Source organism: Cornus florida, unplaced genomic scaffold, assembly GCF_030987335.1.
Source record: "Cornus florida cultivar Cherokee Brave unplaced genomic scaffold, ASM3098733v1 CherokeeBrave_3.0.0_Hap2_Chr04, whole genome shotgun sequence".
Lineage (NCBI taxonomy): Eukaryota > Viridiplantae > Streptophyta > Magnoliopsida > Cornales > Cornaceae > Cornus > Cornus florida.
Genome location: NW_026775574.1, coordinates 57,728,737 through 57,741,367, shown reverse-complemented (window position 1 = coordinate 57,741,367; position 12,631 = coordinate 57,728,737). Strand labels below are relative to the sequence as shown.

Genomic DNA, 12,631 nt, shown 5'->3' with positions numbered 1-12,631 from the left:
TTTATTTATTTTAAAAGAAAAAGGGTGGGATATTTTAAATGGTGGTACCGACCACCATTTTTTTTTTTTTTTTTTACTGACCAAGAGGCCATTTTTGGCCTCACTTTTTTTCTCTCTCTACGCAATCTCTCTCTCTCTCTCCCTTTTTTCTTTTCTTTTTCCTTTTCTTTTCTTCAAAGCTTTAAGCTTTGATTTCTCTCCAACTGTTGGGAGTTTGTTAGTGTCGTTTGCGGCAAGTCAGAGAGCTCGTCGAGATCTTCGATTTGATCGAAGCCAAGTCTCATTTGGCCAACCTTGGGATTTTTGAATTAGGGCTTGGATTTGGGGAAATTGGGGCTTTTCTTCAATTAAGAGGTATGGGTTTCTAATTCACAAGTTTCTTAAACTTTTGTGAGTAATTCTTCATGATTTGTTGACTAGCATGCTTAATTTTGTGTAGATTTCATGCAAAATGGCTTAATGGTTGTATGTAAAATATGTGTTTATGTGTTAATTGATATTTATTCATAAAGTATGCTTATATGAAATAATTTCATGTTTTATATGCTTACCATGCAAGATTATTGTTGAATGAAAACATGTTATTTTTTATAGAAATTCTTGTAAAGCATGCTAAATGATTTAAGCTTGAATTAGATGTATGATGATAAATATTGGCATGGCGTGAAAAACATAGTACATTCATGCATGGCATTGGGTGAGAAATGGGAAATGTGATTTGAAAAGGAAAGAAAATGATTTTGGGAAAAGGTTTTTGAATGTGGTTTTGTGAAAAATCTGGTCGCCTAGGAGTTGCCTAGGGTACGTGGCGTTAGTGCGACCTAGAGGGGACTAAGGAGACTGTCATAGCGTGGTTGAGTTACCTGGGCCCCAAATGATGCCATGGAGTTGCGATAGGTCAGGACAGTTAGCTAATCCTCCTATCATGCCACTATGGAGTTACCATGGGATGGGTTTCACTAACAGTTTAGAAATAATGACGGAAAAAGGTTTTGAAAATGGGGAGCGACATTGCATAACATTGCATCCCATTGCACAGCATAATTCATTTATGACTTAGACTGTTGATTTTGTTGCTAAGTTTACCACTAGTATGGCATAATCCCGCTTTTTCTTAGTTTCTATTCATTGCATGGATTCACGGGGTCTCAAGAGGTGTGTCTTCGGTACCTCCTACTGAGCCATTATACTCACCCCTTTATATTAACATTTTTCAGGTCACGGAATGGAGGTGGTGGATAACAATCCACCACAAGCTTGAAGGGGGATAGAATTTCATATTTTTGCCCTTTTTTTCTATCTTAGCCCATTCTATTGTAAAGCCTTAACCTAAAAATATATTCGTTTTGTAAGGTAGTTACAACCTCATGGTAACACTTATTGTATATTTGGAACTATGTAAGCATGTTGTAATGAATAGGAAATTATGGTGTATTTTGTGACAAATCATTGATGTTTATAATTGTAGAATGTTGTACACTTTTGCCGTGAATTTAGAATTGCAATGTTTATCAGGTTGGCTCACAAAGAGCCTAGCATTTCAAATGTCACCAGCTACAGTTAGTAGCATTCTAGGGCGTGTCGGTCGGCTGACAAGGACTATCAGCCAGCTGACAGTGCATATTTTGGCATTCGAGTGAGCTGAGTCTTGAGGGCCATTGTTTCGGCCAGCCGAACCTCATTTTCAGTCGGCTAATGAACCCTTTTTGGCAAGTCCCAAGAGGTTACATTTTTAACCATCATTTCGGCCGGCTGATCATCTCAATTAGCCAACCAAACCTGTTCTTTCAGCCGGCCGACGCAGGGCCATCAGCCGGCTGACCTTGCCCTTTAACCTATACCTCTGATCCTCTCTTTCTAAGCTATAATTCTGGAGCACCTTGGACCTAGTAATGAATTGAGTATTACCTATGAGTGTAGGAAATGATGACTATACCCTTAGTTGACCTCGGGTTCAGGTAAGGACTCGGTTAACAGTTTGGACCTACAGGTTCTGGTCATTACAGTATCATTTAGTTGTTTTTCGCATTTTAGATTTCAAGTTAATGACTCTAAGAATCTATGTCTTGTCGTGTTGTATTGGAGGTTCCAATTATGCTAGGTTATATCATTTATTTGTTTTCGCATTTTAGATTTCAAGTTGATAACTTTGATAATCTATATCTTGCCACGCCGTATTGAAAGTTCCAATTACGATAAATTATATCTTTAGTTGTTTTACGCACCTTAGATTTAAAGTTGATAACTTTGATAATCAATATCTTGTTACGTTATATAGTATGCTCATTTGTTGTTTATATACATAAATATTGTGACTTATGCTAGAAATGCTTTAAGGTAACTTAGGATGATCCCTGAGTCTCACTTTTGACATAGACGTTAGGTGGAATGAACAACATGGATTAATTCATATCAACTTGCAAAACTTGTAAAACATTAGGTTTATGCATGTTCATCTTCCTACAAGTAACTTTAGTTGCTCAACCTCGTTGTTGGGATATTTTTCAGGTATCGGAATCATGTTTCGGGATACATAATACTCCTTGGTTGTCTTGTAAATTTGAAGTCCTTCATTCATGCACTTGTTAGCATGAAATGCTTTAGTCTTTGTTTTTATATGTCAAAACATGTATATTCGGTTTTAATTATGCAATTGGAATGTATTTGAGGTATATGTAATGAGGCCAATGGCCATTTGCTTTTAAGTTGTTCTTTAAAGTACTTTTGGTTTTATGTGTTATTATTGAAAAATAAAGAAATTGGAAATCTTAAGTTGTTATTTAAAATTCGGTTGGTGAAAAGTGTGCCAAAACATACTCATTAGGACTCTTTTAACATGCATGAAGTGTGGCCAATGGCCAAATAGTTTTTTGAAAACATCTATGTAGTTTTGGTTTCAAGTTTTCCTTTAAAGTGTCACTTTAGGCAAATTTGAGGTTTAATAGGTTGAATTTTGCATCGGGCATATTTAGAGGTTACAGACCATTCCCGCACGTCTTAAAACACTAATTACGTTTACGTGCACAATCGTTTTAGCACACAACCTCATATTTGGTCATTTGAACACTTGAAGCAATTCAATTTTTAGGTTTTTCTTCAAAACTGAGCCAAAGGGTATTTTGGGGATTACACATCAAAATAAAATAAAAAATTAAAAAATTTGACATAGTCAGGTAGAAAACATGATTTTAAGGGGGCTTTCTTCTTTGTGTTTTCCCAAAAACAATCATTTAAGGGTCCAAAAAGCTCACTGTTCTAAAAAAAAAAATCAGAAATTGGGTTGCTGTCAACACCTGCTGTCAAGCAGGTGTCATGCGCGCGCAAGGGGGGCACGCGCATGGGGCCTGCTGGGCTGTTCCCTCGGCCACGACGACGCTCATTTTTATTTTCACCCTTTCTCCGGATTCTGAATCAAGTGATTCTTGAGTCTAACTTTGTTAATTTTTCGTCGTCTATCCAATAGTGTGCTCGGTAAAACCCAAATCTTTCTAAAAATTACCATTTTGCCCCTAAGGCTAAACTTGTCCTTTTTTTTTTTTCAAAGCGTCGATTCCGCTTTGCTTTCTTTTGGGTTTCGTGACTTCATGGGAAGTCACGTTTGTGTCTTAGGAATGATGTACATTTCTAGAGACATTGTTTTGTGTGAAAAGACCATTTTGCCCTTGGGGGCATACTTGGTCTATTTTTTATCTTTTACTTCCGCATTCATTCTCGTTAAGTTCCGTGGCCTCATGGAAGGTCACTTTAGTGTCTTAGAGATGTATTGGATCTCTAGAGATTTGGTTTCTATTTTCGCTTCCGCATTCGGGATCCATTATCGAGTCAAACTTCGGGTCATCATACCGGGGTCCTCCTCGTTTCTCGACTATATATTCTAAAACGTTGGGCCACAGCTTATAGATAAATATAATATCAAGTATTTGATTGAAATGGTGGTATATTAACTGGGGATGATGTTAAGTTTGGTCCAACTTTAAGCCCAAATTTGTGGTCTGTAATTAAAAATGACCAATTGACTATGGGTCTTAGTTTGGGTTGGGACGTGGAATGCTTTTATGGTTACTGGGTCTTTGTCCCATATCTTATATTATGGTAGCTTTGTTTGGTGTTTGTCATATACCTTTGCCTAGTGTTGTTTGTTTGGTTATGCTTTTAGATGTCGTATTGCTGTTTCTTATTACTAGAGAATATATATATATATATATAGAACATTTTACCTTTGAAAAAAAAGTGGGGTCAGGCAAGGGTCAGCCCATAATGGGTTTACCATTAATACTTATGTTAAAAAAGTAAAATTAAATAAATAATAATAATAACAAACAAACAAAGAAGTAAATCCTAGTTTAATAAATAATTATTAATGGAACAGTTTAAAAAAAAAAAATCCGGAGGTATTTGAATTTGAAACACTAGCTTTTTGTCTATAGTTAAATGTTATGTAGATTTTCTTAAATAAATATATTGGTAAAACTTTTTTATAATTTAGATACATATTTTAAAAGTAGTGTGTGTTGGTAACTTGGTACAGGAAAAAACCTATGATGAGGTGCACCTTATAACAGTTGTGCTCTCATGAAAATTATATGTTAATATTTTGTATTAAGGTTAATTACATTCATATTTTTTGAGATTTGTGGATAAACAGACCAAAGTTAGCCTAACACTCCCTCCCCGCCACTCTGACACATAATAAAATGACTAAAATATCCTTTATCTTGTTAATTGACCCATTGAAATGTTACCATTACTAATTTAACCTTTTTTCTTTATCTTCTTCCCTCCTCTATGCTCTCAACCTCTTACCGCCGCCACCCCAACAACAGCCACCACATCTGACCACCGATCACCACCATAACCGTATCTCTCTTTCTTTTTTTGAATGGTCACCATAACCGTATCTTAGTTAGTTAAGACTGCACCGAGTATTTTCCCTCTCCTCTCTTTTCCTTCTCTCATATGTACACACACAAGCAACCAGCAAAAACCTCCTTTTTCAAACTGGGCTTTTATTTCTACTTTATTTTCAATTAATTATCAGTTATAGGGCAAGAATTCCTTCCCAATAGAGGGATCGATGCCGGTCTGTGGTGAGAGAGAGGCGTGGGAGATAGCCGTGGCTAGTGACGGTGGTTTTGAGAGGAGGACCACCATCCAAAATTGACTCTTCTTCACTTGTTCTTGTAACGGGCGATACACCTCAGGAATAATCATTCGACGATGCGACGTAGACCTGTTATTGTTAATAGAAGTCGTTTTACGTATTGATCGCATAAGAATTGAGCTTTTGGGGCTCTGCTCTTCAGATAGTGAAACAAAATCTATGGTTGTTGCATAAGGCTGTTATGGTGGGGTGACGGTGATTGCAGTGTTACTTGCCATTGAATATATATATATATATATATATATATATATATATATATATATATTGTGTGTGTATATATGTATATATAAATTAAAACCCACCATTATGAGGAATTAAATCCATCACTGAAACCCACCATTGAACTGATATATATGTATATATTGTGTATGTCAGTATGTGTGTGTGTATATATTATATATATATATATATATTCATTGAAACCATATACTGAAAAAAAAAAAAAAACTCTATATATAGATGTGTTACATTGAACTAATATATATATATATATATATATATATATATATATATATATCATTGAAAATTTGAAATCACAGAATGGAAAAAATGTTAAGGGGTTTTTTAGTCATTTAAGTACTATGAAATTTTAGACTAAGAATTATTATTTTATTGAAGAGCAATAAAGTCTTTTCCCACTTTTTTAGGGACTGTTTGGTTGTAATTTCTGACCGGGAGTGAGTGTTCAAAAAGAAGTTAACTTTCATCTCATTATCAATAAAATAAACTCCAAAGGTGTGAGTGTAATTAACCCATGTAATAAACTTCATTTACAGATATTATATAAATTCATTTACAGAAAGGTTATACCTGACAATCAAACTTATATATTCTCTTTCTTTTAATTGAATTTATTTCTTAAAAAGTTAAAATGAAGTTACCCTCATCATAGAAATCACGAACTCTCTTTGTTCATCGCTAGATTTAGAACAATCTCAAAATTTGTGGAAAAAAAAAATATATATATTGCTAATCTTTTCATCGGCTTCTCCCGCCCAGCCCTAATTGTTACCAACAAAGATCACCCCTTTGAGAAAGGCTACTGGGCCAGGGGTTATGTCAATGTTTTGTAAGTAGTTCAATGAGTATTGCCAAAGAATCAAAGGCTTCCCCAGTATATTCTCATTCGTGGCGCAAACTTTATGACACTTCACTACATAAGTTTTGAAATTTTACTATACTAACCATATTTCACCATTGCTGTAGTAAAATTTTATCATTAAATTAGTGACATTTAAAATGTAAAGCCATATAATTTTGATAAGTGACGCGAGTGACACGTTTTTACACGAATTAATTTGATTAAATTAGTAAAATTTAAAATGTAAAGCAATATAATTTTGATAAGTAAGACACGTGACACTTTTAAATTTGTAATAGGAGTGGATAAGTGGATATAGATTGCTTAGAAAAGGGACCTCTTGATAGTATTCCATTCGTCCAAAAATAATTAGGTACTTTGAGAGAGCATCCAACTATTTTGAAACAGCGGTAATATTATTTATTGTTTGGACTCAAAAATGTGTAGATTGAAATTTGAAAGTAGGGCTTTTTAAACTAAGGCCTGTTTAAAAATAATAATTACAAATAAATAAACAAAAATAAAAACTAAAAAGAGCCCATTAGAATGCCATAAAATCCCAAGACCCACCCATGAAAAAAGTGGAAATACTGGGACTTGTGGAGATTTGGAGGTAAAGCAAGAAAGGAAACCACAGCCATACATTGAGTGAGAGGCTATCAATAATCTCATCCTCTTCAAATTATGTCTCTCCCCCATCTCATCATCTCCCTTAAAACTTCCATCTCAAACTTGAAGCCCACATTTTTCTACCTCTTTTATCAACCACTGCTGCTGCTGCAAACTGACCCTTGTGGTGGGTAGTGTCACCAGAGCTGAGCCATGGCCTCGGCTGGCCTCTCCATAGTCAATTCATCCTTATTCCAGGTCATTATTGTACATCTATCATACCATTTATGTTGTCGGTTATTTCATTATATATATATATAAGCATTGTGTTTAGGTATCTTGATTATCAGAATGACTTCTAAAATTAGTTTTATGTAATGGGTGATGCTAGAATTTGATGGAGTAGTTGTGCAAGTGTAGGGAAACAGTAAAGGATTCTCCGAATTCGCCGGCCTCCGGAGCAGCTCTTCTACCTTTCTCCCACTTTCTCGCAAATCCCATGGTGATTTACTCTCTCTTGTTGCCTTCCAGACCTCTGCTGTGAGTGTTTCAATTCTCAGTCTTTAATAAGACTTAATTCTGATATATAGTACAAAGAATGTGTGCGTGTGTGTGTGTGTTATCACCCATTTTCATCCAGGAAGCTAGCTGGCAGCACTTTACAATTTCTTAGCCTCTTAGGTGAAGTTTGAACAAACTGAAAATTAAGGATTGAAAATATGTTTTAAGTGGTAACTGGAAATTGTGAATTTTGGTATACTTTGTGAATTTTGAGTGTTTAGCGTTTAATGATAAGTGAAGTGCTTAGCGTAAAATTTTACCCTTTTCGTCACTTAATCTGCTTAGAATTAAATGCAGAATTATATTATCAAAGAATACTTTACCAATCACAAAGCTCGCTGGTACTCATTTGTTCTTAGTAGTTGTTGCTGAGACAACTAACAATTTGAAACCACAGCTATTTCAGTAATAGACTATTAACAAAGTGATTGCAGTGATAAAAATTTGAAACCATAGCTATTTTGCTGGCATGACATTTGAAAGTGAGGAATGATATTGAGCTGTTTCATTCCATGAATTTCTTTATTATTTTGAAATGAACGACCTATTCAGCTAGTTAAGCACGTCAATTTCACAGCTGAACATTTTTTTTTTCTCTCTTTTATATATAATTTTTTGTCAAGTTCACAAAGGAATTCAATGAAAGAATTAACTTAGGAAAATGCTATCATATGTAATATTGCTACTATACGACCGTGCCTCCTTAGTTGTTGGATTGGATGGAGGGATAGGAAGGTAGCAAGAGCACCCCATAGTAAACATACCGTATAACTAAAGCACAAAAATGCAAGAGTTGAATGTTCAGATTGGATAGAATAAAAAATGGATCCTAGATTACTAATACATTAGCTGATGTCTCAAATAAAATAGTTTTATCTCTGCTTTCCTTTTGGCACAAAAAATTGATGATTGTATGTGGTCGTGGTGATTGATAGATTGGGGTGAGTAGGAGGGGTGAGGGAAGCAGCGGCAACAGGACAGGCGTCGTGGAAGCAAAGCTGAAGGTGGCAATAAATGGTTTCGGGAGAATTGGAAGGAACTTCTTGAGGTGTTGGCACGGCAGGAAGGACTCCGCTCTTGATGTCATTGCCATCAATGACACTGGAGGCGTCAAGCAGGCCTCCCACCTTCTCAAGTATGATTCCACACTAGGCATATTCGACGCGGATGTCAAGCCTATTGGCGACGATGTCATTTCTGTCGATGGCAAGCTTATCAAAGTCGTGTCTAGCCGCAATCCCCTCAACCTCCCCTGGAAGTAATTGAATTACATTTCTATTGCTTGTGTATTACAAAATAAATGTTTAGAGATACATATTAACAGTGCTTGTTTCTTTGATGAATTGTGTTATGTTGTAGAGAGATGGAGATCGATCTGGTGATCGAAGGGACAGGGGTGTTTGTGGACCGTGATGGTGCTGGGAAGCACATAGAGGCAGGGGCCAAGAAAGTGCTCATCACAGCTCCAGGGAAAGGTGACATACCCACCTATGTGGTGGGTGTCAATGCCGATGCCTATGACCCGGCCGAGCCCATCATCAGCAATGCCTCTTGTACCACAAATTGCCTTGCCCCCTTTGTCAAGGTCCTTGACCAAAAATTTGGTAATACATCTCCCTCCTTCCCAGTCCCACCTTCTCTTCGTACTTATATTTGCATTTCTATTTCTTCAATTTTGTTTCTATCTGTTTGGTAGTTGTTTTGAACATTTTCAAGAGAAATCAACCAAGTTTTAAGCTTAAGTGGCAAACTGTTTGATGAATTTATTACCTTGATACTTTGTGAGGACTCAGTCCAATACACAATTACAGTTTGGGATTCTTTCTGCTTGGAATGCTCTAATCCGTGACATCTAATCAAGAGTTCAAATCATTCAGTTCGGAAACTGTTCTTGCTGGTGAACCAATCCATTTAAGCATGAAAAATTATTAAACCATATGATTCACAAATGGCCACTTGTTGCTTTAAGAATTCTAAGCCCATGAGGATCTAAGAGCTTTACTTCAGGAGGCCTTCTACACAAGGTCCAACTACTTGATATTTCATTCTATTTCAATTTTATCTGTCTTTCCAATATCATAGTTTATTCATTTTTGCTGTTCAAATTTCAGGCTCTCTTGTCTATTTGAGAGTGTCATTAAAGGTTTACAAATAAACTCTACAGAAAGATATATAGTGATGCAACCTTTCTCTACTCGTTTCACCACGAAAACACGTAGATGACGTGAACATTGTCTTCTTATTGGTTAGTTTCTTGCATCAAGGTTGTCTCGATAATTGATCACCCAAACGCAAATTTATTTTTTGATATCATGTTTTTCATTATTTGTGATACATAGAGAGATTGCCTGAACTTGCTGTTGTGAGTTTTTGTCCCGCACTTGTTGATTATTTATAAGGTTAAATAGGGTACAATTGTAATGTGCTTTCATTAAGATTTTTCCAAGATGCTTATTTTGTTCATTGTGATTTTTCCAAGAGATTCATTTGTTCATATGCACGTTACAGCTTTATGATCACAGATATTTGTCAATGGATTTGAAATTTCATAACTAGGAAATTTTTGAGTTAGTGCTGACATGGGATAAATGGAATATGACATGCTAGAAATCATAAAGGGTACCATGACAACCACTCATTCCTATACCGGAGACCAGAGGCTTCTTGATGCAAGCCACAGGGACCTTAGACGTGCACGAGCAGCAGCTCTCAACATAGTCCCGACGTCAACTGGTGCTGCAAAGGCGGTGGCTCTTGTCCTTCCCAGCCTTAAAGGAAAACTCAATGGCATTGCCCTCCGTGTGCCCACACCTAACGTCTCAGTGGTGGACCTCGTTGTTCAGGTTGCCAAGAAAACTTTTGCAGAAGAAGTGAATGGTGCATTCAGGGATGCTTCTGCAAATGAGCTGAAGGGGATCCTATCTGTGTGTGATGAGCCACTTGTTTCCGTGGACTTCAGATGCAGCGATGTGTCCTCAACGGTTGACTCTTCACTAACCATGGTCATGGGCGACGACATGGTTAAGGTGATTGCTTGGTATGACAATGAATGGGGTTACTCACAGAGAGTGGTTGATCTGGCTGATATTGTTGCAAACAATTGGAAGTGATCTTTGATTCTCCCATTTTCTTTTGTAGATGTATATTTTTGTTGGAATTTGCAACGAGGATGTAAAAACATTTTCCATCTTTTTTGAAATCTCAGCTTTTGAACAGGTACTAAGAGGTCTAAATTATTCTTATGTCTAAAACTGTTGAAGTTGTAGTAACGCTTAATTATAAGATAGACCTGTTCTTTACTCGTGTCTCACTGGTTTTATATTAAAACCATATAGGAGGTGAGACAAGTAGACCCCTATCACTATATTTATTAATGTCTGGATGGGAGCTTGACCTCTCTTGGGGGTTAAAAATCTTCAAAAGAGAACCAAAAGTTACTAATCTAATATTAGCATATTCTATCATTGTTCGGAGGTCGTCGGGTGTACCGTATCCACCTTAGGAATTGATTATCACAGTCGTGAATTTTTGTCAATCACCCATATATATAGTCTAAAATGTACGGATACCCAACTTTTTACTGCACAATTCGGTAAAGATAAACTTTTTACTGTACAATTCGGTAAAGATAAATGATTCGATTATCCCTACACCTTTCTTTTTTATTAAAATTTTATTAAAAAAGTACTCCCGGAATTGGTGGCAGTACGTGCAGTTCAGACTAGCGCGAACCCTATGAAATCGCCCGTTTTTGTTTAGAATTGGCGTCAAGAACTTGCCTATTCAGATATGAAGAAGAGTAACTTCCACTGTACTGGGCCAAAGCGATATCACTTTATCCACATAAAGACTCAAATTGAATTAAATAGACCCTTTTAACTCACCGGTGAAGTAACTTTATGGTATGGAGTAAGTCATCAGTTTAAATCTGATGGGCTTCTACTTTGTTTTTTTGGGCGAATTTGCCCCTTAACAAATTATTCTATCATACATTTATTTATTTTATCTCTCCTCTCTCCACGCTAATAGCTTGGATAACGTAATATAGGACATGTAAATAATAGTTGAGATCCAAGAATACTAAGCTATATTCACTTAATTTATGATTTATTTTTATTTATTCAATTTTATTATTAGTTTTTTTTTTTTTTTTTTTTTTTTTTTTTTTGGTCACGATTCATTCATGTAATTGAACAAAACATTTGCATATAAAAATTATTATGTTTCCTTTGATTTCTTACCATCTTAATAATAAGAATTTTAAGAAAAAAAAAAAACAAAAAAAAAAGCCATCTTAATAATAAGAGTGAGTAAACTTTTCAGAAATTACCCCATATACTTCGTCCACATAGTATGTAATTTTCGAGTCGTACGTGGTGGAATCAAAACAATTTTTGAGTAATGTGGAATCAAAACAATATATGATGAGATAATAAATGCATTTCTCTCAAACTAAATGACTTAAATGTCCTTTATAATTAGATTCTTGTGAATTGAATAGAGGGCAACGATATCCTTTCACATTAAAAGCGGTCATATTTTTAAATCTTTAACTTGAATACATCAACTACAACAATTTCGTCTCAAAAAGTGACTTTGGGGTATTTCATGTTCTCGAAGTAAGTAAAACAATTTTTAAAAAATTCAAATATGAAAAAGAAATTATGTTGCTTTTTATTTGCCAATTTTAGTCCACTTACCTTGCAGTAGCATAATTCAATTAAGGAAAAGAAATAATTGAACTAAGGAAACATAGCAAATTATTAATTATTTTTCTTAAAATAATTAACTGTTATAATGGCTACTAAAGATCTAATGCACTGAAGCAGTTCATGAGCTGCTTAATTTTTTTATCTTCTATTCCAACGTCATGGTGGATTTTCTCTCCTATGTGCGGTTGTATTCAATTTTATTTTATTAACTGTACATAGCTTAAATATGATTTTATTGGCTTTCCATTTTTTGTTTTTTAGGTAATTTTTCTTTGCTGATTTACATACCTTGCTTGACGGACAAAGGGAAAAGAGAGAAAATAAATAAATTGTCTGAAGAATAATCTGTTAAGGGATAATTTCGTCCGAAAAATTCCCTCAAATTAACAATCACTTAAACGGATATAAGTTAAAAATACCCCTTTGGGATCGTTGAGGGGAGTTTTGGGCCAAAAATATTCTTAAGGGGTGTTTTTCGCAACTTGGAAATAGTCGAGGGGAATTTTT

At 35.4% G+C, this 12,631-nt stretch overlaps 1 protein-coding gene across 1 annotated transcript; it reads left to right on the top strand.

Annotated features, from left to right (window-relative positions):
* The first annotated feature begins 6,949 nt into the window (after window positions 1-6,949).
* LOC132303313 (glyceraldehyde-3-phosphate dehydrogenase A, chloroplastic-like) lies at window positions 6,950-10,631 on the top strand. Its single transcript, XM_059800531.1, has 5 exons — window positions 6,950-7,109; window positions 7,272-7,391; window positions 8,348-8,670; window positions 8,772-9,016; window positions 10,020-10,631. Exons 1-5 carry the CDS (start codon window positions 7,065-7,067, stop codon window positions 10,520-10,522), a joined length of 1,236 nt encoding a protein of 411 aa, XP_059656514.1. The 5' UTR covers window positions 6,950-7,064; the 3' UTR covers window positions 10,523-10,631.
* The last annotated feature ends 2,000 nt before the right edge of the window (window positions 10,632-12,631 follow it).